This window comes from Cyclopterus lumpus, chromosome 5 (genome assembly GCF_009769545.1).
Source record: "Cyclopterus lumpus isolate fCycLum1 chromosome 5, fCycLum1.pri, whole genome shotgun sequence".
Lineage (NCBI taxonomy): Eukaryota > Metazoa > Chordata > Actinopteri > Perciformes > Cyclopteridae > Cyclopterus > Cyclopterus lumpus.
In genome coordinates this window covers 24,008,744-24,033,520 of record NC_046970.1, presented here as the reverse complement: position 1 = coordinate 24,033,520, position 24,777 = coordinate 24,008,744, and the positions used below count along the sequence as shown (strand labels likewise).

At 40.9% G+C, this 24,777-nt stretch overlaps 2 protein-coding genes across 2 annotated transcripts; both read right to left on the bottom strand.

Moving 5' to 3' along the window:
* Positions 1 to 1,373: 1,373 nt before the first annotated feature.
* Positions 1,374 to 6,168, bottom strand: LOC117730893. The gene is made up of 21 exons (XM_034532951.1): positions 6,051 to 6,168; positions 5,896 to 5,972; positions 5,724 to 5,819; positions 5,516 to 5,640; positions 5,171 to 5,314; positions 5,019 to 5,099; positions 4,753 to 4,917; positions 4,580 to 4,676; positions 4,281 to 4,498; positions 4,048 to 4,204; positions 3,767 to 3,975; positions 3,557 to 3,674; positions 3,081 to 3,277; positions 2,900 to 3,014; positions 2,659 to 2,828; positions 2,498 to 2,580; positions 2,291 to 2,421; positions 2,014 to 2,203; positions 1,749 to 1,890; positions 1,557 to 1,674; positions 1,374 to 1,478 (listed from the first exon to the last, which is right to left on the bottom strand). Exons 1-21 carry the CDS (start codon positions 6,068 to 6,070, stop codon positions 1,396 to 1,398), a joined length of 2,736 nt encoding a protein of 911 aa, XP_034388842.1. The 5' UTR covers positions 6,071 to 6,168; the 3' UTR covers positions 1,374 to 1,395.
* Positions 6,169 to 13,083: 6,915 nt separating this feature from the next.
* LOC117730921 lies at positions 13,084 to 17,881 on the bottom strand. The gene is made up of 21 exons (XM_034532985.1): positions 17,764 to 17,881; positions 17,609 to 17,685; positions 17,437 to 17,532; positions 17,229 to 17,353; positions 16,884 to 17,027; positions 16,732 to 16,812; positions 16,466 to 16,630; positions 16,293 to 16,389; positions 15,997 to 16,214; positions 15,764 to 15,920; positions 15,483 to 15,691; positions 15,273 to 15,390; positions 14,797 to 14,993; positions 14,616 to 14,730; positions 14,369 to 14,538; positions 14,208 to 14,290; positions 14,000 to 14,130; positions 13,723 to 13,912; positions 13,458 to 13,599; positions 13,266 to 13,383; positions 13,084 to 13,188 (listed from the first exon to the last, which is right to left on the bottom strand). Exons 1-21 carry the CDS (start codon positions 17,781 to 17,783, stop codon positions 13,106 to 13,108), a joined length of 2,736 nt encoding a protein of 911 aa, XP_034388876.1. The 5' UTR covers positions 17,784 to 17,881; the 3' UTR covers positions 13,084 to 13,105.
* Between the last annotated feature and the right edge of the window lie 6,896 nt (positions 17,882 to 24,777).

The window sequence follows — 24,777 nt, the reverse complement described above, 5'->3', positions numbered from 1 at the left end:
TCAGTTTTGTCTGAGTTTAACATCAGGAAGTTGCAGGTCATCCATGTTTTTATGTCTTTAAGACATTCTTGAATTTTAGCGAGCTGGTTGGTCTCCTCTGGTTTGATCGATAGATATAATTGAGTATCATCTGCATAACAATGAAAGTTTATGCAGTGTTTCCTGATAATATTGCCCAAAGGAAGCATATATAAGGTAAATAAAATTGGTCCAAGCACAGAAACTTGTGGAACTCCGTGATTAACGTTGGTGGTCATTGAGGCTTCGTTTACAAATACAAATTGAGATCGATCTGATAAATAGGATTTAAACCAACTTAGTGCGGTACCTGAAATGCCGATCGACTGATCTGTAATAGGATGTCATGATCAATGGTGTCGAACGCAGCACTATGGTCTAATAATACCAGTACGGAGATGAGTCCTTTATCGGATGCAATTAGGTCATTTGTAATTTTCACCAGTGCGGTCTCTGTGCTGTGGTGTTTTCTAAATCCTGACTGAAACTCCTCAAATAAACTATTCTGATGTAGGAAGTCGCACAACTGATTTGCGACTACTTTCTCAAGGATCTTAGAGAGGAAGGGAAGGTTAGAGATTGGTCTGTAGTTAGCCAATACCTCTGGATTAAGAGTGGGCCCACAATTGTACAATATATTCTTTGAAGTAGTCATGGTAACGTGATATGTTGCATCAAAGTGCTGTAACATTCATATTCACACCATTTCAAAGCAACCATTTACCAGGTGACGTCTGTAAGTCCCTGAGGGTTCAGTGTTTGATGGCTTAGGGGACATTGGGATTGGGCCTGTGCAGTGTAACGGAAGAGTTTCCTGGTCTGGACAGTTAAGCAAACATTCCAGTAATAAAAAGGTACTTAAATATGGATAAATATTGTATGTTTTCAGTTGACTAATGAAATGACTACTTTTAATAAAGACAGCCATCATTGCCAGAGTAAAGAGGTTATTTCTCTGTTAAACTGCATTGAGTATTTATACACTGTGCGGTTTATTCGCGGAATGTCTTATTTATTTGCATCTGTATGTTTTGCAATTCTGATGTGATGTCAATTACCCTGAATGATTGCTTAAGAAAAATCATAACATGTTTGAACACCCTACATTTAGAGTCATAAACCATTTTATGTAACTTGTTTTAAAACCAATTTGTTTTCATAGAAATCAGGAAGTTGGAAATTCGTAGAAAGAATAATGACAGTGATATGAAATTGTGTGTTCTGCCAAAAGGTTATCCTGACCAAAACAAATCAAATGTCTGTCTAATATGCCACACAAATAGCTGCCCTGAATGTAATGCAGGGTTAAGACCAAAAGGACTTTTCAAAGCTTTACAAAGAGAACGAACAGATGATTTCAGAATTTTAAAGAAATGTTTATTCAGAAGTTTGACCAGAGGTTAACACAATAGGCCCAGATGAGATTTGCCTTTGGTTGATGGAGTCTGTTCCTCTTTGCACTAGAAAGACAAAAAAAAACAGCGATCACCAACTGCATGTAGTTTTAGTTGACAAAATGTTTTCCAGATGTCCCTTACCGCGCTTTCTCTGTTGTCTGTAGTTCATCTGGTGCGCAGGTTGCACACACTGGCCTCTGCATGAACCATCTGCTTGGCTGTGAGAGTCACAAATCTCTGCATCACAGTGGACAAAGATCTGTAGACGGACAGAAGGGTTTATTACACAGGGCTACTATGCGATGTGACCAATACACACAACTCATATTTTACCTCGTCTTTCAGAACCTCTTTATCTTTCGTGAAGGTGAACATCTTCATAGAGAAGCGTTTGATGTGGGATGGGACTAAAACCCTGGCGTCGCTCACAACAGGATGGAAAATTGTCACATAGCTGTCATCAGGATTCTCACAGCTGGGGAGTGGGTAAAATACACATTTGAATGCTTCTTTTTAAACTATACAATTATGCTTTTTGGATCGTCACAAGTCATACCTGAAGTTGTGAGACTGCACCTAGCTTTATGCTACTCATTACCTGTCCACAATGATATCCCAGCTAGGCAGAGATGTCCGGTCTTCATCAAGTGTAGCCCAACAGCTCTCCAAGATGAGCTCCAAATTTGGGTCAGTAGATTCAACCAGCTCCACCTCAAAATACAGAGACTGCCTCAGATATTTTACAACTGGATAATCTTCTGCTTGGTAGAAGAGCGTGTACGATGAATCTGGAGGAGAAGAGTCCCATTAGAAAGAGGCATTGCCCAGACAGGGTACAGTCTTGCAAAACAAGGTTTTAATCAAGTCAACTTTACCCTGGGCTAGCCTCATTTGAACCATCAGCTGTCCTGAGCCGATCTCTGCGGTGGGTTCATAGAGTCTTGGATTTGCACCGAAGCCAACAATCTGAGTCTCATTGACCACATAGTAGCAGGAAATGGTTTGTCTTGGAGAAAAGAAAATACATTGGGGTGGACCTCTAGAAAGTATATTAGGATAAAAGATTGGAAGAGTCCCTCTACCTGTACTGAGGACCAACTGGTGACGCTCCTTTGTTGTAAGGCAAGGCAATCTCATTTTCATACAGCATGTAGTGGTCAAAGAACTTAATACAAAATAAAGACCAGAAGCATGAGAATTTTGAACTAGATAATGCGTAGATTTAAGGTGAATTAACACTTACGGTTCTTGTGGTTCCACAGGACGCAACATTGAACAAGAAATACGCAATGCGATCACCACTGAATGCCGGTTTGCAAGACTGGTCCTTTAGGGTCAGCCTACTTGGGATGATATCGGTCACAGAATCCACCTTCACAGCCGTAGCGGTCATCGTTCCATTGGGGTAGCACTCTGGAGGGTAGAGGTGGTAAGAGTGAAGAAAATGTTCTACAATCCCATCAACTCTAAACATTAAGTCTTACTGGTTGTTGTTAAGGGGAAGTTGCAGGACAAGAAGAGATCAGCGAGCACCCAGTCGTTACTGGTATGCAACAGGAAGAAGTCAACGCGGGCTCTTAGTGAATCTGAGGTTATCAGCTGTAAGACAAAGGGGAAGTTATCCAGTGCAGAAGATTCATGGTGAGATGTTATAGTGAAACATACCTCGAAGGTCGTGTCCTTAGCAGTGTACGGCAGAACAAGGCTGAAGTGTGTGCTGTTTTCTTGGAACTGGTAGTCAGCCATTTCAGGTGTCAGCTGTTGATGTCCAACCATTGCCTTGAAATTGTTGCCTTGACTCCCGTATTTCACACTAATGTAAAACTGGTTCTGGTCACAGGAGCCAGTAATGGTGGGTAGCTCTAAAAAACAGACACAAGGTTGACCATTGGACTGAGCATCTTTCTCTGAGGCTCAGTGAGGTTGCGTTGGTGTCATTTCATATTTAAAGTAAGACACCCATGGTCTTTGGTCAGTTTGCATCCATATCCCATCTCTCCTGAAGGTACCAAACATTTTAATATTTAAAAGTCTACCTTAAAAGTACCTGGGAAATGTCATGGCAACATTGGTTACATTTCTCTCCCCACTCGGGTCCCAGCAATTATGAGCTAGATACCATAAAAAGATAAATATCTTACCAACATCTTGCAGAGATGCCTGCAACTCGACTGGGAGGGCAAAAGGAGTTTCTTCAGGAAGGATGATAAACCCAAAGATCAGAGAGAGGAAGTAGGTTGTAACCAAGGGTTCAGGATTCTGCAGATATAAAAAGTCATGTTACTGAAACACTTAATACAGAGCAGATAAGCTGGCACCAAGTAACATTTAGCATCTATAATTTCACTTGCATCTTTCAGGACAATATCTGCATCAAAGGGCACTAAAACAGAGATGCTCTTGGTTCCATTGGCGTAGTGGTGCTCCTGGACGGTAAAACCTCTGGCATTGCTCTCTTCAACAGTGAGCACTGTGGTGAAGAAGGTGATGTTCCTCAGCACCACATCCGGGAGAAGAGGCCCCAAGACCACATTGAACTCTCGGGCATCTGGGATAGTATCTGAGGAATAGAAAACAGGTCAATAGCCTTTCTTCATTAGCCTGAAGTTCTGTCTACCATATAATTACTTACTTTCTTGGACGTGGAGAGCTTGAGGAATAAGAGGGGTGGTAATGGGGAACAAAACCTTGTATCTGGTATCATCATGGGCAACAGCGGTCCTCCACAGTACCTCAAGCATGGGCTCCACAATGTAGGTGATGTGGTATTGGTAATCTGGGGCATGGCTCTGCAATTATTTATGACATTTTAATAAATTATGCAACAAAAGTGCCTGTCATGTCTAAGCTAGAGGACTTCCCAACCTTGTAGTGACCATCAGGCGAGCCGACTGGGATCTCAATGATGATGTGGAAATCTGTGGCGGACAGCGTGTACCCTCGTGCAGCCATCTGAGACCTATCAAGCCTCCTTCCGTTGATGCCCATGTGCATTTCCCTGATTTCAAAGCTGCCATCTACCAGTGGTGTCATACGGCGAGGTACGTGCCAAGAGATTATATTGTTGATGAAGAGGACGCCACCTGTTAATGATAACCCAACTGTTGACGCATCTGTGTGACAAACTTACAGAAACCATGTCATACAGATTGCTCCAGACTTGCCTGTAGGACAAGCAGCTGCCAAGTTCTCCACACCCAGACCATGCGGTGCCTTGTAGTAGGCGCTCACTCTGAAAACTTCCATGGAGACTCCATCCACCTAAGAGATGTCAGGTTTATCGTCATGCTTTTAAGGCCAAGTTTAATGCAAAACACTTGATGGGTGTGTTGCTTACTTCTTCCGAAGTAGTCTCTGCTGTATTGTAGGGGGATCGCATAACCAGACGGGTCGAGGTCGCCATGGCAGCATAGCCGACTTGTTCAGCCTCCCTCAGCACCATCGACACTGGTTCTGGGGTGTAAAATGTCAACTTCCAGATACCATGTGCTGCCCCAGAGGCCTATAGGTAAGGGGAGAATTAATAATGTCCTCTGTTGAATTATATAAGACATGATGCAGGTTGAAAAGCAAGTCCACTGTAACAGGAACATTTACACATACATCAGGAATGATGTCGATCTCCTTAACATCTTGAGTCTGTCCCTTAGCTCCAGCATCAGGTGTAGCAATGTGGTGAGACACCTACAAACAAGAAATGGTGGCTTAGTGTGTTAGAGACAAGTTGGTTGAACTATCAATGTTTAGTGACCTACTTCCATGTAGTTCCTGTCGCAGAGAATCTCTCTAGAGGCCCAGCGAGTGTAGCTGCAAGTCTGCTTCACATCATGGGTAACCACGTCTGATCCACTGGGGCCGTACATCCGGAGCCTTAAGCCAACGTTAAAGGTTTGGTCGTCCTACAAATTAAATGCATGAAACAAGCATTTGGCATTAGGAGAGTCAAGGTCAAACAATGGCTGTTTGAGATGGCCACTGTATAAAATGTGTCAGGAACAATACTCATTGGCTAAAATAAATAAATTAATTGATGCAACACATGTTTTTCTCAGTGGCTAATTATAATGGAATGTCATCGGATAAAATGAGCTGAAACATACTTGGTTGTCCACGTAGCAGCCCAGCAGAGACGAGTAGATTCTGGTGTTACCCCACGGGTCAGACTCCATGCTGTATCCACACTGAGCAGCCAAGTTGGGTGTCAACACAATGTGCTGGGTGCCATCTGGTGGAAAAATAAAGACAAGCATGACAGGACACCACTCCTAGTGTTAACCAACCATGCTCATTAGCAGATTGTATACTTACTGATGGCCTCCACCTCAAGCGCATTCCCCACTGCTAGGGCCTTGTCCAATGACAGCCTCATTAGATTACCCACGCAGTCTGAATGCAAGCCACTGCCTGTTAAAAGAAACGGCTTGTGAGGAGCAGTAAACTTCCTGTAACAATGGTAAACTAAGTTTGAATTCAGGCTTACTTGACTGTGAATTGACCTTCATATTTGGCCTTGCTTGACCCAACAGGATTACTGCAGCCATCAAGTTCCATAACAAACTGCAAGTAAAACACATCATTTAGAGACATTAAGTGTGCAACTACCTGTCTTTGAAAAAAGAAAGTAAATGAACTCACATGTTCCCAAACCTCCACATCTTGCAGTCTGAGGGCAGCCAAACAAAAGAACTAGAGGAATCCAATCACTATCAGAGCTTGGCACTGAACACCAAGCACACGTGATAACAGACCAACTCTGAAGAGACTGACTGCTTCCTGATCCATCGCCAGCTGTTTTATACATCAGTTAATTACATTACACATGTGAGACCATCAACAGCTGGTTCAAAAGAACCTGTAACAGGTGATCTTCTATCCTGTTTTGCCTGATGTCAGAGTTCAGTATTTATCTAACTGTTAACACTTTGAGATCCCAATGTTTGCCTTCCCCAAAAACAAAACAAAAAACACAAACTTTTTTTGAAAATTGGGGAAATCCATTTATATACACCATCAACATAAATCACATTAACATTAGTTCATATCTTGTAGGTCTGTGTCCACTCTGATGTTGTGGTCCAGTGGGTAGAGTAATGTGCAGTGTTCAAACCAGGATGACGGGATGAAAGGAAAGGCCTCTCTCACACTGATAATGTCTCACTTTTACACACACAAGTAAGTTTTCCATTTTAGTTCAAACAAGGGATGGGATAAATACTCTAGTTGGTTTTCTCCAATCAGGAAAACGTGTTTATTTTTTTCTAGTGGTTAAGATATATATTTTTCTTTTCTTTTTTTTCTTCCTTATTTCTTCCACAGGTCAAACATTGGCTGTTTTAGGATTTTCACAAAATAGGGGCCCCAAAAGGTTCTTGCAAGCCCAAACACAACATGAATATATTGAAAATAGTATGATATGATATTCAAACCTGCAACAATTCTAAGTGCAGTATTTCTTCCATTAGAATGTATATATACTCATGTATATATATATACACATATATATGTATATATACATATATATATATACATACTTATGGGACAAGGATGTCGTATGTGTACAGATTGTAAAGCCCTGTGAGGCAAATTTGTAATTTGTGATATTGGGCTATACAAAATAAACTGAATTGAATTGAATACATACACATATATACATATATATACACACATATATATATATATATATATATATATATATATACACGTTTATATATATCCATAACTTAAAATGTAAGATGTAAATGCTGTCAAGTTGAGTCCTAATGCAATTTAAATAAAGTCACCCTTGTTTGAAGGTATGCCAATTGTATTGACATTATTTGTCCATTTTACCAGACTGACAGAGTAAAACACACAAGAGACAAAAGGACAGGGAAACAGGGAAACAGAGGGACACTACTCGACTGTCTAGGTGATAACATGACAGCCTTGGAGAACCGGTCCACAATGGTAAGTATGGTGGTCATACCAAAGTCCATGCCGATGTGAGACCAAGGACGACCAGGCGTTGGTAAGGGGCGGAGCAACCCTATAGGTGGTCAATGAGAGGTCTTACCCCACAAACAGAGAATGTGAGGACGTATTCTTCAGTGTCACTATCCATGGTAGGCCACGGATAGTGACACTGCGTAATTTCTGAAATAACAAACAAAAGAAAGCCATCATTGTAAGGAAGGACACGCTATGCTTTGCACGACCACAAGGTGAAACCAAAAGGGCCACAATGCTGACAACTACCTCCTACACTATCACAGAATAACCAACAGTTAACAGCAATTAACCACCCAAGACATTTAGGTATATAACCCACAGTTAGGACACCAAGAATACATACTGAAAACAAACACTAACCTGTAGACATAGTACCTGACTAAACTTACAGCCTTCATGGTTTCAGCAACACGAGGAGAACACTGTACATACACCGTATCAATTTAATGCACTTACAGTTCAATGGACGCACGCAACAGTCAAACAAGTTCAACAACACCCAAAGCTGAGATCCTCCTTGTGGCATTGGCAAGTCAGTGGCCAGCGACAGTCAGTCAGGTTAAATGCATTTAAATGTATTTTGCCATTTATTATTGCCACTTTATAAAAGTGTACATGTGCAGTTGTTGAATAAAGAATTAAACAAAATAAAATAAAACACAAGCCTCCAAGCTGAGCGGACAGAGACACTTTTCTTGGGAACACCCGTTGTTGATACGACAGGTCAGTTGATGTAAATCAGTTGTATGATCATAGTTTGAGTTCAGTCATAGAGGAGCTGCGTTTTTTTCTTTTGCCAATAATTAAGTGTACGGATAGATAATGTAGGCCTTTTTGTAGACTTAGTTACAATATTCAGTACTGCTGTGCTCTGTTACTTTACTTTGAGGAGATTGCACTCTTAGTCTAAGCACAACACTGGAATAATAATTCCACCAGGTAAACTTGAACATGCACACCTCTCGAGTTTAACAGCGACTATAACCGCACAACTATATAGATTCTAATTAACTTGAGGATAAACTTTTATTCTACATGTAGATCTTAATCCCTGAAAACATAAACAGGACCCATTGAAATCGGATGAGAAATGTAACTCAGCAACGGAGTGAATAAGTCGATCTAGGTAGCTTAAATCTGTATGCCTGTGTGAGCAACCGTCAACAATGTACTTTATTGAAATACTTCCGCTAACAACTTTATGATTTAGGCCGTTTTGAAACAAAAATACATTCTTTACTAATTGTTGGGTCTACTATAATAGTCATAGATAATCTGCTGCAATAATTAATGAACAAAGCTTTTCACATTTTTATGTTTGTTTTTCACATCTGTAGAGTGGTTATGCCCAAATGTTATTGTCGGGGCAAAACCCCTAACTCTTGTCCTCCTGTGACAGGAGCTTGTGCAACTTCTTTGATATACCATTGATGTTTGCATGTGTTTGCATGTGTCTGAAGAACTAGGACAGGTTAAAGGCAGCTTCGGGACACCAATGATGACCGACATGTCCTGGGTTCATCTTAGTGGACAAAAGCCAAACATGATCGATTATAGAGGCCCGGGACGGTAGAAAGAGAGAGAAACGGCCTTGTGCTCGTTCTGTTTTTCAGTAGATCAAACACAGCTATTTGTCTACTGAGCTTCTGTAAGCGTATAAAAGATGGAGATGTTGGACTGAACGACGGCAGTAATGTCTGGCAACCTTACTTGAAGGCTCAGCGATTCCTGTTTCAGACGTGTCTGTACTTTAGCTCATGGTTGATTACTTGTAAACTTGTTCCTGTAATAAAGTGTTATAAGACAACCGTGCTTAAAGTACTTTTGATTTCTCACAAGGTAACGGAACATTCATTTCCACCACAAATTGGCGACGAGGATGGGATGGACGCGCATGTCTGGACTCCGGCGAACGGCAGAAGGCGCCATAGATAAATGATTCCTCCCCTGAGGGTGAGAAGCTGCCGTTCAGCGGAGACCGGACTAGCGATCCAATCCAGTTGAAGAAACAGTGGAAAAACACAGTGAGAGATTCAATTTATTTTAAGACAGACAGTCAGACTTGTCTGTACTTTGGCTCATGGTTGATTACTTGTAAACTTGTTCCTGTAAGTGTTATAAGACAACCGTGCTTAAAGTACTTTTGATTTCTCTCAAGGTAACGGAACATTCATTTCCACCAGTTATTTGATAACAACAAAAAAAGTCAGATAATATCTCCACTCGTTCTCTTATATAGGACTACCTGTACTATTGACACTAGTCAGAGGAGTGTGCCTCCTCTTTTATTGACATTTCTTCCAGTATTTGCAAACACAACATCCCCTGAGATTTCATCAAACCACTTTTTTTTATTGATGTGACTGCAGTGTCATTTTTCTAAATATCTTAATTTCTTGGATTTCATTCTGTCAGCTCATCTGACACCTACTGGTGGCACTCCTGTGACAACTATTGGCACCTAAGTGTGGAGATATTATCCGAATTGTATTTGAAAACGTTTTTATTTATACTTGTAAATTATAAAAGGATGATTTAAATTTTTTTATTTTAGCCGATTGTTTTCAATTACCATAAAAGTAATTATTTGGAAAGAATATACTTTGTTCCTTTTGTTTCAAAACAAAAAAGTACAACGTGGTTAGAGGGATGTATACAGAGAACAGGTGGCTCAGGCTGCATCCCAAGTCTCTTTCTTGCATCCCCGTTTCCCTCACTTGCGTCTTAGTCCCACCAGGGATGCATGGAGACGCAAGGAAACCATGGGAGGAGAGGGGAAACGAGGAAAGCGTCCTGTAGAGCGTAACGTGGGTGTTCAGCCCGATAAATTACATACAAACATTAAGGATTAAGATGGAACACAGACTAATGAAATCAGAGGAATCTTTTACAGATTTATGCAAACATTTTGTTATTGAAGCGATTTCGAGTAATACCAAGTAAATAGATTATAAATGACATCTCATATCATGAGGAAAGAGCCCGGAAGACGTTGAAATCAAGGAATACAAAGTATAAAATACCCAATTCAATTCAATTCAATTCAGTTTATTTTGTATAGCCCAATCTCACAAATTACAAATTTGCCTCAGAGGGCTTTACAATCTGTACACATACGACATCCCTGTCCCAGGACCTCACATCGGATCAGGAAAAACTCCCCAAAAATAACCTTTGACAGGGAAAAAAGTGAAGAAACCTTCAGGAGAGCAACAGAGGAGGATCCCTCTCCCCGGATGGACAGAAGCAATAGATGTCATGTGTACAGAATGAACAGCATTTACAAAGTTACATAAACACATTACATGAATATGACAATGTATTAATGGAACTCCAATCCATGAAACATATGGAGGTAGAGAGGAGGGGGCGGGGCGCATCAGCAGGACCAACGCGGGAGGCCGGCTCACCAGGCATCAGACACCTCCAGGTCCAATGGACCCTATGAGACGTGAAGTCACAAAGACTCCGGGGAGGAAGCAGAGTTAATAAGGTGCAATGGAGAGATGTAAATTCATCCATAAGGAGAGAGAGAAGAGGAGATAGGTGCTCAGTGTATCCTAAAACATACCCCAGCAGCCTATAAGCCTATAGCAGCATATCAAGGGGCTCGACCAGGGCAAACCTGATTCAGCCCTAACTATAAGCACTATTAAAGAGGAAAGTCTTAAGTCTATTCTTGAATGAGGTGACTGTGTCTGCCTCCCGGACTGAAAATGGAAGCTGGTTCCATAAAAGAGGAGCTTGATAACTGAAGGCTCTTGCTCCCATCCTACTTTTTAGGACTCTAGGAACCACAAGTAGCCCCGCATTTAGTGAGTGCAGCTCTCTAGTGGGGCAATATGGTACTACAAGCTCCTTAAGATATGATGGTGCATCACCAATCAAGGCTTTGTAGGTGAGGAGAAGAATTTTAAATGTGATTCTTGATTTTACAGAGAGCCAGTGCAGAGCAGCTAATACAGGAGTAATGTGATCTCTTTTCTTAGTTTTTGTCAGTACACGAGCTGCAGCATTCTGGATCAACTGGAGGCACTTAAGAGACGTATTAGAGCAGCCTGATAATAAGGAGTTGCAGTAATCTAGTCTGGAAGTAACAAACGCATGAAACAGCTTTTCTGCATCTTTTTGAAACAAGATGTGCCTGATTTTTGAAATGTTACGTAGATGAAAAAATGCAATCCTTGAGATTTGCTTAACGTGGGAGTTAAAGGACAAGTCTCGGTCAAAGATAACGCCGAGATTCTTTAAAGGGGTGTTGGATGCCAGGGAAATGCCATCTACAGAAACCACATCACCAGATAATGGATCTCTGAGGTGTTCAGGGCCCAGTAAAATAACTTCAGTTTTGTCTGAGTTTAACATCAGGAAGTTGCAGGTCATCCATGTTTTTATGTCTTTAAGACATTCTTGAATTTTAGCGAGCTGGTTGGTCTCCTCTGGTTTGATCGATAGATATAATTGAGTATCGTCTGCATAGCAATGAAAGTTTATGCAGTGTTTCCTGATAATATTGCCCAAAGGAAGCATATATAAGGTAAATAAAATTGGTCCAAGCACAGAACCTTGTGGAACTCCGTGATTAACGTTGGTGGTCATTGAGGCTTCATCGTTTACAAATACAAATTGAGATCGATCTGATAAATAGGATTTAAACCAACTTAGTGCGGTACCTGAAATGCCGATCGACTGATCTGTAATAGGATGTCATGATCAATGGTGTCAAACGCAGCACTATGGTCTAATAATACCAGTACGGAGATGAGTCCTTTATCTGATGCAATTAGGTCATTTGTAATTTTCACCAGTGCGGTCTCTGTGCTGTGGTGTTTTCTAAATCCTGACTGAAACTCCTCAAATAAACTATTGATGTAGGAAGTCGCACAACTGATTTGCGACTACTTTCTCAAGGATCTTAGAGAGGAAGGGAAGGTTAGAGATTGGTCTGTAGTTAGCCAATACCTCTGGATTAGGAGTGGGCCCACAATTGTACAATATATTCTTTGAAGTAGTCATGGTAACGTGATATGTTTCTTTAAAGTGCTGTAACATTCATATTCACACCATTTCAAAGCAACCATTTACCAGGTGATGTCTGTAAGTCCATGAGGGTTCAGTGTTTGATGGCTTAGGGGGACATTGGGATTGGGCCTGTGCAGTGTAACTGAAGTTTCCTGGTCTGGACAGTTAAGCAAACATTCCAGTAATAAAAAGGTACTTAAATATTGTATGTTTTCAGTTGATTAATGAAATGACTACTTTTAATAAAGACAGCCATCATTGCCAGAGTAAAGATGTTATTTCTCTGTTAAACTGCATTGAGTATTTATACACTGCTGTTTATTCGCGGAATGTCTTTTGTTTTGCAATTCTGATGTGATGTCAATTACCCTGAATGATTGCTTAAGAAAAATCATAACATGTTTGAACACCCTACATTTAGAGTCATAAACCATTTCATGTAACTTGTTTTAAAACTAATGTTTTCATAGAAATCAGGAAGTTGGAAATTCGTAGAAAGAATAATGACAGTGATATGAAATTGTGTGTTCTGCCAAAAGGTTATCCTGACCAAAACAAATGTCTGTCTAATATGCCACACAAATAGCTGCCCTGAATGTAATGCAGGGTTTAGACCAAAAGGACTTTTCAAAGCTTTACAAAGTGAACGAACAGATGATTTCAGAATTTTAAAGAAATGTTTATTCAGAAGTTTGACCAGAGGTTAACACAATAGGCCCAGATGAGATTTGCCTTTGGTTGATGGAGTCTGTTCCTCTTTGCACTAGAAAGACAAAAAAAACAGCGATCACCAACTGCATGTAGTTTTAGTTGACAAAATGTTTTGCAGATGTCCCTTACCGCGCTTTCTCTGTTGTCTGTAGTTCATCTGGTGTGCAGGTTGCACACACTGGCCTATGCATGAACCATCTGCTTGGCTGTGAGAGTCACAAATCTCTGCATCACAGTGGACAAAGATCTGTAGACGGACAGAAGGGTTTATTACACAGGGCTACTATGCGATGTGACCAATACACACAACTCATATTTTACCTCGTCTTTCAGAACCTCTTTATCTTTAGTGAAGGTGAACATCTTCATAGAGAAGCGTTTGATGTGGGATGGGACTAAAACCCTGGCGTCGCTCACAACAGGATGGAAAATAGTCACATAGCTGTCATCAGGATTCTCACAGCTGGGGAGGGGATAAAATACACATTTGAATGCTTCTTTTTAAACTATACAATTATGCTTTATGGATTGTCACAAGTCATACCTGAAGTTGTGAGACTGCACCTAGCTTTATGCTACTCATTACCTGTCCACAATGATATCCCAGCTAGGCAGAGATGTCCGGTCTTCATCAAGTGTAGCCCAACAGCTCTCCAAGATGAGCTCCAAATTTGGGTCAGTAGATTCAACCAGCTCCACCTCAAAATACAGAGACTGCCTCAGATATTTTACAACTGGATAATCTTCTGCTCTGTAGAAGAGCGTGTACGATGAATCTGGAGGAGAAGCATCCCATTAGAAAGAGGCATTGCCCAGACTGGGTACAGTCTTGCAAAACAAGGTTTTAATCAAGTCAACCTTACCCTGGGCTAGCCTCATTTGAACCATCAGCTGTCCTGAGCCGATCTCTGCGGTGGGTTCATAGAGTTTTGGATTTGCGCCGAAGCCAACAGTCTGAGTCTCATTGACCACATAGTAGCAGGAAATGGTTTGTCTTGGAGAAAAAAAAAATACATTGGGGTGGACCTCTAGAAAGTATATTAGGATAAAAGATTGGAAGAGTCCCTCTACCTGTACTGAGGACCAACTGGTGACGCTCTTTTGTTGTAAGGCAAGGCAATCTCATTTTCATACAGCATGTAGTGGTCAAAGAACTTAATACAAAATAAAGACCAGAAGCATGAGAATTTTTAACTAGATAATGTAGAGATTTAAGGTGAATTATCACTTACGGTTCTTGTGGTTCCACAGGACGCAACATTGAACAAGAAATACGCAATGCGATCACCACTGAATGCCGGTTTGCAAGACTGGTCCTTTAGGGTCAGCCTACTTGGGATGATATCGGTCACAGAATCCACCTTCACAGCCGTAGCGGTCATCGTTCCATTGGGGTAGCACTCTGGAGGGTAGAGGTGGCAAGAGTGAAGAAAATGTCCTACAGTCCCATCAGCAGAAACTCTAAACATTAAGTCTTACTGGTTGTTGTTAAGGGGAAGTTGCAGGACAAGAAGAGATCAGCGAGCACCCAGTCGTTACTGGTATGCAACAGGAAGAAGTCAACGCGGGCTCTTAGTGAATCTGAGGTTATCAGCTGTAAGACAAAGGGGAAGTTATCCAGTGCAGAAGATTCATGGTGAGATGTTATAGTGAAACATACCTCGAAGGTCGTGTCCTTAGCAGTGTACGGCAGAACAAGGCTGAAGTGTGTGCTGTTTTCTTGGAACTGGTAGTCAGCCATTTCAGGTGTCAGCTGTTGATGTCCAACCATTGCCTTGAAATTGTTGCCTTGACTCCCGTATTTCACACTAATGTAAAACTGGTTCTGGTCACAGGAGCCAGTGATGGTGGGTAGCTCTAAAAAACAGACACAAGGTTGACCATTGAACTGAGCATCTTTCTGAGGCTCAGTGAGGTTACGTTGGTGTCATTTCATATTTAAAGTAAGACACCCATGGTCTTTGGTCAGTTTGCATCCATATCACATCTCTCCTGAAGGCACCAACAAGTATAATATTTAAAAGTCTACATTTTAAAAGTACCTGGGAAATGTCATGGCAATATTGGTTACATTTCTCTCCCCACTCGGGTCCCAGCAATTATGAGCTAGATACCATAAAAAGATAAATATCTTACCAACATCTTGCAGAGATGCCTGCAACTCGACTGGGAGGGCAAAAGGAGTTTCTTCAGGAAGGATGATAAACCCAAAGATCAGAGAGAGGAAGTAGGTTGTAACCAAGGGTTCAGGATTCTGCAGATATAAACAGTAATGTTACTGAAACACTTAATACAGAGCAGATAAGCTGGCACCAAGTAACATTTAGCATCTATAATTTCACTTGCATCTTTCAGGACAATATCTGCATCAAAGGGCACTAAAACAGAGATGCTCTTGGTTCCATTGGCGTAGTGGTGCTCCTGGACGGTAAAACCTCTGGCATTGCTCTCTTCAACAGTGAGCACTGTGGTGAAGAAGGTGATGTTCCTCAGCACCACATCCGGAAGAAGGGGCCCCAAGACCACGTTGAACTCTCGGGCATCTGGGATAGTATCTGAGGAATAGAAAACAGGTCAATAGCCTTTCTTCATTAGCCTGAAGTTCTGTCTACCATATAATTACTTACTTTCTTGGACGTGGAGAGCTTGAAGAATCAGAGGGGTGGTAATGGGGAACAAAACCTTGTATCTGGTATCATCATGGGCAACAGCGGTCCTCCACAGTACCTCAAGCATGGGTTCCACAATGTAGGTGATGTGGTATTGGTAATCTGGGGCATGGCTCTGCAATTATTTATGACATTTTAATAAAATAAGCAACAAAAGAGCGTGTCATGTCTAAGCTAGATGACTTCCCAACCTTGTAGTGACCATCAGGCGAGCCGACTGGGATCTCAATGATGATGTGGAAATCTGTGGCGGACAGCGTGTACCCTCGTGCAGCCATCTGAGATCTATCAAGCCTCCTTCCGTTGATGCCCATGTGCATTTCCCGGATTTCAAAGCTGCCATCTACCAGTGGTGTCATACGGCGAGGTACGTGCCAAGAGATTACATTGTTGATGAAGAGGACGCCACCTGTTAATGATAACCCAACTGTTGACGCATCTGTGTGACAAACGGCAACAACGTCCACACAGATTGCTCCAGACTTGCCTGTAGGACAAGCAGCTGCCAAGTTCTCCACACCCAGACCATGCGGTGCCTTGTAGTAGGCGCTCACTCTGAAAACTTCCATGGAGACTCCATCCACCTAAGAGATGTCAGGTTTATCGTCATGCTTTTAAGGCCAAGTTTAATGCAAAACACTTGATGGGTGTGTTGCTTACTTCTTCCGAAGTAGTCTCTGCTGTATTGTAGGGGGATCGCATAACCAGACGGGTCGAGGTCGCCATGGCAGCATAGCCGACTTGTTCAGCCTCCCTCAGCACCATCGACACTGGTTCTGGGGTGTAAAATGTCAACTTCCAGATACCATGTGCTGCCCCAGAGGCCTATAGGTAAGGGGAGAATTAATAATGTCCTCTGTTGAATTATATAAGACATGATGCAGGTTGAAAAGCAAGTCCACTGTAACAGGAACATTTACACATACATCAGGAATGATGTCGATCTCCTTAACATCTTGAGTCTGTCCCTTAGCTCCAGCATCAGGTGTAGCAATGTGGTGAGACACCTACAAACAAGAAATGGTGGCTTAGTGTGTTAGAGACAAGTTGGTTGAACTATCAATGTTTAGTGACCTACTTCCATGTAGTTCCTGTCGCAGAGAATCTCTCTAGAGGCCCAGCGAGTGTAGCTGCAAGTCTGCTTCACATCATGGGTAACCACGTCTGATCCACTGGGGCCGTACATCCGGAGCCTTAAGCCAACGTTAAAGGTTTGGTCGTCCTACAAATTAAATGCATGAAACAAGCATTTGGCATTAGGAGAGTCAAGGTCAAACAATGGCTGTTTGAGATGGCCACTGTATAAAATGTGTCAGGAACAATACTCATTGGCTAAAATAAATAAATTAATTGATGAAACACATGTTTTTCTCAGTGGCTAATTATAATGGAATGTCATCGGATAAAATGAGCTGAAACATACTTGGTTGTCCACGTAGCAGCCCAGCAGAGACGAGTAGATTCTGGTGTTACCCCACGGGTCAGACTCCATGCTGTATCCACACTGAGCAGCCAAGTTGGGTGTCAACACAATGTGCTGGGTGCCATCTGGTGGAAAAATAAAGACAAGCATGACAGGACACCACTCCTAGTGTTAACCAACCATGCTCATTAGCAGATTGTATACTTACTGATGGCCTCCACCTCAAGCGCATTCCCCACTGCTAGGGCCTTGTCCAATGACAGCCTCATTAGATTACCCACGCAGTCTGAATGCAAGCCACTGCCTGTTAAAAGAAACGGCTTGTGAGGAGCAGTAAACTTCCTGTAACAATGGTAAACTAAGTTTGAATTCAGGCTTACTTGACTGTGAATTGACCTTCATATTTGGCCTTGCTTGACCCAACAGGATTACTGCAGCCATCAAGTTCCATAACAAACTGCAAGTAAAACACATCATTTAGAGACATTAAGTGTGCAACTACCTGTCTTTGAAAAAAGAAAGTAAATGAACTCACATGTTCCCAAACCTCCACATCTTGCAGTCTGAGGGCAGCCAAACAAAAGAACTAGAGGAATCCAATCACTATCAGAGCTTGGCACTGAACACCAAGCACACGTGATAACAGACCAACTCTGAAGAGACTGACTGCTTCCTGATCCATCGCCAGCTGTTTTATACATCAGTTAATTACATTACACATGTGAGACCATCAACAGCTGGTTCAAAAGAACCTGTAACAGGTGATCTTCTATCCTGTTTTGCCTGATGTCAGAGTTCAGTATTTATCTAACTGTTAACACTTTGAGATCCCAATGTTTGCCTTCCCCAAAAACAAAACAAAAAACACAAACTTTTTTTGAAAATTGGGGAAATCCATTTATATACACCATCAACTTAAATCACATTAACATTAGTTCATATCTTGTAGGTCTGTGTCCACTCTGATGTTGTGGTCCAGTGGGTAGAGTAATGTGCAGTGTTCAAACCAGGATGACGGGATGAAAGGAAAGGCCTCTCTCACACTGATAATGTCTCACTTTTACACACACAAGTAAGTTTTCCATTTTAGTTCAAACAAGGGATGGGATAAATACTCTAGTTGGTTTTCTCCAATCAGGAAAACGTGTTTATTTTTTTCTAGTGGTTAAGATATATATTTTTCTTTTCTTTTTTTTCTTCCTTATTTCTTCCACAGGTCAAACATTGGCTGTTTTAGGATTTTCACAAAATAGGGGCCCCAAAAGGTTCTTGCAAGCCCAAACACAACATGAATATATTGAAAATAGTATGATATGATATTCAAACCTGCAACAATTCTAAGTGCAGTATTTCTTCCATTAGAATGTATATATACTCATGTATATATATATACACATATATATGTATATATACATATATATATATACATACTTATGGGACAAGGATGTCGTATGTGTACAGATTGTAAAGCCCTGTGAGGCAAATTTGTAATTTGTGATATTGGGCTATACAAAATAAACTGAATTGAATTGAATACATACACATATATACATATATATACACACATATATATATATATATATATATATATATATATATATATATATATATATACACGTTTATATATATCCATAACTTAAAATGTAAGATGTAAATGCTGTCAAGTTGAGTCCTAATGCAATTTAAATAAAGTCACCCTTGTTTGAAGGTATGCCAATTGTATTGACATTATTTGTCCATTTTACCAGACTGACAGGGTAAAACACACAAGAGACAAAAGGACAGGGAAACAGGGAAACAGAGGGACACTACTCGACTGTCTAGGTGATAACATGACAGCCTTGGAGAACCGGTCCACAATGGTAAGTATGGTGGTCATACCAAAGTCCATGCCGATGTGAGACCAAGGACGACCAGGCGTTGGTAAGGGGCGGAGCAACCCTATAGGTGGTCAATGAGAGGTCTTACCCCACAAACAGAGAATGTGAGGACGTATTCTTCAGTGTCACTATCCATGGTAGGCCACGGATAGTGACACTGCGTAATTTCTGAAATAACAAACAAAAGAAAGCCATCATTGTAAGGAAGGACACGCTATGCTTTGCACGACCACAAGGTGAAACCAAAAGGGCCACAATGCTGACAACTACCTCCTACACTATCACAGAATAACCAACAGTTAACAGCAATTAACCACCCAAGACATTTAGGTATATAACCCACAGTTAGGACACCAAGAATACATACTGAAAACAAACACTAACCTGTAGACATAGTACCTGACTAAACTTACAGCCTTCATGGTTTCAGCAACACGAGGAGAACACTGTACATACACCGTATCAATTTAATGCACTTACAGTTCAATGGACGCACGCAACAGTCAAACAAGTTCAACAACACCCAAAGCTGAGATCCTCCTTGTGGCATTGGCAAGTCAGTGGCCAGCGACAGTCAGTCAGGTTAAATGCATTTAAATGTATTTTGCCATTTATTATTGCCACTTTATAAAAGTGTACATGTGCAGTTGTTGAATAAAGAATTAAACAAAATAAAATAAAACACAAGCCTCCAAGCTGAGCGGACAGAGACACTTTTCTTGGGAACACCCGTTGTTGATACGACAGGTCAGTTGATGTAAATCAGTTGTATGATCATAGTTTGAGTTCAGTCATAGAGGAGCTGCGTTTTTTTCTTTTGCCAATAATTAAGTGTACGGATAGATAATGTAGGCCTTTTTGTAGACTTAGTTACAATATTCAGTACTGCTGTGCTCTGTTACTTTACTTTGAGGAGATTGCACTCTTAGTCTAAGCACAACACTGGAATAATAATTCCACCAGGTAAACTTGAACATGCACACCTCTCGAGTTTAACAGCGACTATAACCGCACAACTATATAGATTCTAATTAACTTGAGGATAAACTTTTATTCTACATGTAGATCTTAATCCCTGAAAACATAAACAGGACCCATTGAAATCGGATGAGAAATGTAACTCAGCAACGGAGTGAATAAGTCGATCTAGGTAGCTTAAATCTGTATGCCTGTGTGAGCAACCGTCAACAATGTACTTTATTGAAATACTTCCGCTAACAACTTTATGATTTAGGCCGTTTTGAAACAAAAATACATTCTTTACTAATTGTTGGGTCTACTATAATAGTCATAGATAATCTGCTGCAATAATTAATGAACAAAGCTTTTCACGTTTTTATGTTTGTTTTTCACATCTGTAGAGTGGTTATGCCCAAATGTTATTGTCGGGGCAAAACCCCTAACTCTTGTCCTCCTGTGACAGGAGCTTGTGCAACTTCTTTGATATACCATTGATGTTTGCATGTGTTTGCATGTGTCTGAAGAACTAGGACAGGTTAAAGGCAGCTTCGGGACACCAATGATGACCGACATGTCCTGGGTTCATCTTAGTGGACAAAAGCCAAACATGATCGATTATAGAGGCCCGGGACGGTAGAAAGAGAGAGAAACGGCCTTGTGCTCGTTCTGTTTTTCAGTAGATCAAACACAGCTATTTGTCTACTGAGCTTCTGTAAGCGTATAAAAGATGGAGATGTTGGACTGAACGACGGCAGTAATGTCTGGCAACCTTACTTGAAGGCTCAGCGATTCCTGTTTCAGACGTGTCTGTACTTTAGCTCATGGTTGATTACTTGTAAACTTGTTCCTGTAATAAAGTGTTATAAGACAACCGTGCTTAAAGTACTTTTGATTCATCACAAGGTAACGGAACATTCATTTCCACCACAAATTGGGGACGAGGATGGGATGGACGCGCATGTCTGGACTCCGGCGAACGGCAGAAGGCGCCATAGATAAATGATTCCTCCCCTGAGGGTGAGAAGCTGCCGTTCAGCGGAGACCGGACTAGCGATCCAATCCAGTTGAAGAAACAGTGGAAAAACACAGTGAGAGATTCAATTTATTTTAAGACAGACAGTCAGACTTGTCTGTACTTTGGCTCATGGTTGATTACTTGTAAACTTGTTCCTGTAAGTGTTATAAGACAACCGTGCTTAAAGTACTTTTGATTTCTCTCAAGGTAACGGAACATTCATTTCCACCAGTTATTTGATAACAACAAAAAAAGTCAGATAATATCTCCACTCGTTCTCTTATATAGGACTACCTGTACTATTGACACTAGTCAGAGGAGTGTGCCTCCTCTTTTATTGACATTTCTTCCAGTATTTGCAAACACAACATCCCCTGAGATTTCATCAAACCACTTTTTTTTATTGATGTGACTGCAGTGTCATTTTTCTAAATATCTTAATTTCTTGGATTTCATTCTGTCAGCTCATCTGACACCTACTGGTGGCACTCCTGTGACAACTATTGGCACCTAAGTGTGGAGATATTATCCGAATTGTATTTGAAAACGTTTTTATTTATACTTGTAAATTATAAAAGGATGATTTAAATTTTTTTATTTTAGCCGATTGTTTTCAATTACCATAAAAGTAATTATTTGGAAAGAATATACTTTGTTCCTTTTGTTTCAAAACAAAAAAGTACAACGTGGTTAGAGGGATGTATACAGAGAACAGGTGGCTCAGGCTGCATCCCAAGTCTCTTTCTTGCATCCCCGTTTCCCTCACTTGCGTCTTAGTCCCACCAGGGATGCATGGAGACGCAAGGAAACCATGGGAGGAGAGGGGAAACGAGGAAAGCGTCCTGTAGAGCGTAACGTGGGTGTTCAGCCCGATAAATTACATACAAACATTAAGGATTAAGATGGAACACAGACTAATGAAATCAGAGGAATCTTTTACAGATTTATGCAAACATTTTGTTATTGAAGCGATTTCGAGTAATACCAAGTAAATAGATTATAAATGACATCTCATATCATGAGGAAAGAGCCCGGAAGACGTTGAAATCAAGGAATACAAAGTATAAAATACCCAATTCAATTCAATTCAATTCAGTTTATTTTTGTATAGCCCAATCTCACAAATTACAAATTTGCCTCAGAGGGCTTTACAATCTGTACACATACGACATCCCTGTCCCAGGACCTCACATCGGATCAGGAAAAACTCCCCAAAAATAACCTTTGACAGGGAAAAAAGTGAAGAAACCTTCAGGAGAGCAACAGAGGAGGATCCCTCTCCCCGGATGGACAGAAGCAATAGATGTCATGTGTACAGAATGAACAGCATTTACAAAGTTACATAAACACATTACATGAATATGACAATGTATTAATGGAACTCCAATCCATGAAACATATGGAGGTAGAGAGGAGGGGGCGGGGCGCATCAGCAGGACCAACGCGGGAGGCCGGCTCACCAGGCATCAGACACCTCCAGGTCCAATGGACCCTATGAGACGTGAAGTCACAAAGACTCCGGGGAGGAAGCAGAGTTAATAAGGTGCAATGGAGAGATGTAAATTCATCCATAAGGAGAGAGAGAAGAGGAGAGAGGTGCTCAGTGTATCCTAAAACATCCCCCAGCAGCCTATAAGCCTATAGCAGCATATCAAGGGGCTCGACCAGGGCAAACCTGATTCAGCCCTAACTATAAGCACTATTAAAGAGGAAAGTCTTAAGTCTATTCTTGAATGAGGTGACTGTGTCTGCCTCCCGGACTGAAAATGGAAGCTGGTTCCATAAAAGAGGAGCTTGATAACTGAAGGCTCTTGCTCCCATCCTACTTTTTAGGACTCTAGGAACCACAAGTAGCCCCGCATTTAGTGAGTGCAGCTCTCTAGTGGGGCAATATGGTACTACAAGCTCCTTAAGATATGATGGTGCATCACCAATCAAGGCTTTGTAGGTGAGGAGAAGAATTTTAAATGTGATTCTTGATTTTACAGAGAGCCAGTGCAGAGCAGCTAATACAGGAGTAATGTGATCTCTTTTCTTAGTTTTTGTCAGTACACGAGCTGCAGCATTCTGGATCAACTGGAGGCACTTAAGAGACGTATTAGAGCAGCCTGATAATAAGGAGTTGCAGTAATCTAGTCTGGAAGTAACAAACGCATGAAACAGCTTTTCTGCATCTTTTTGAAACAAGATGTGCCTGATTTTTGAAATGTTACGTAGATGAAAAAATGCAATCCTTGAGATTTGCTTAACGTGGGAGTTAAAGGACAAGTCTCGGTCAAAGATAACGCCGAGATTCTTTAAAGGGGTGTTGGATGCCAGGGAAATGCCATCTACAGAAACCACATCACCAGATAATGGATCTCTGAGGTGTTCAGGGCCCAGTAAAATAACTTCAGTTTTGTCGGAGTTTAACATCAGGAAGTTGCAGGTCATCCATGTTTTTATGTCTTTAAGACATTCTTGAATTTTAGCGAGCTGGTTGGTCTCCTCTGGTTTGATCGATAGATATAATTGAGTATCGTCTGCATAGCAATGAAAGTTTATGCAGTGTTTCCTGATAATATTGCCCAAAGGAAGCATATATAAGGTAAATAAAATTGGTCCAAGCACAGAACCTTGTGGAACTCCGTGATTAACGTTGGTGGTCATTGAGGCTTCGTTTACAAATACAAATTGAGAACGATCTGATAAATAGGATTTAAACCAACTTAGTGCGGTACCTGAAATGCCGATCGACTGATCTGTAATAGGATGTCATGATCAATGGTGTCAAACGCAGCACTATGGTCTAATAATACCAGTACGGAGATGAGTCCTTTATCTGATGCAATTAGGTCATTTGTAATTTTCACCAGTGCGGTCTCTGTGCTGTGGTGTTTTCTAAATCCTGACTGAAACTCCTCAAATAAACTATTGATGTAGGAAGTCGCGCAACTGATTTGCGACTACTTTCTCAAGGATCTTAGAGAGGAAGGAAAGGTTAGAGATTGGTCTGTAGTTAGCCAATACATCTGGATTAAGAGTGGGCCCACAATTGTACACTATATTCTTTGAAGTAGTCATGGTAACGTGATACGTTGCATCAAAGTGCTATAACATTCATATTCACACCATTTCAAAGCAACCATTTACCAGGTGATGTCTGTAAGTCCCTGAGGGTTCAGTGTTTGATGGCTTAGGGGGACATTGGGATTGGGCCTGTGCAGTGTAACGGAAGAGTTTCCTGGTCTGGACGGTTAAGCAAACATTCCAGTAATAAAAAGGTACTTAAATATGAATAAATATTGTATGTTTTCAGTTGATTAATGAAATGACTACTTTTAATAAAGACAGCCATCATTGCCAGAGTAAAGTTGTTATTTCTGTTAAACTGCATTGAGTATTTATACACTGTGCTGTTTATTCGCGGAATGTCTTTTGTTTTGCAATTCTGATGTGATGTCAATTACCCTGAATGATTGCTTAAGAAAAATCATAACATGTTTGAACACCCTACATTTAGAGTCATAAACCATTTCATGTAACTTGTTTTAAAACTAATGTTTTCATAGAAATCAGGAAGTTGGAAATTCGTAGAAAGAATAATGACAGTGATATGAAATTGTGTGTTCTGCCAAAAGGTTATCCTGACCAAAACAAATGTCTGTCTAATATGCCACACAAATAGCTGCCCTGAATGTAATGCAGGGTTTAG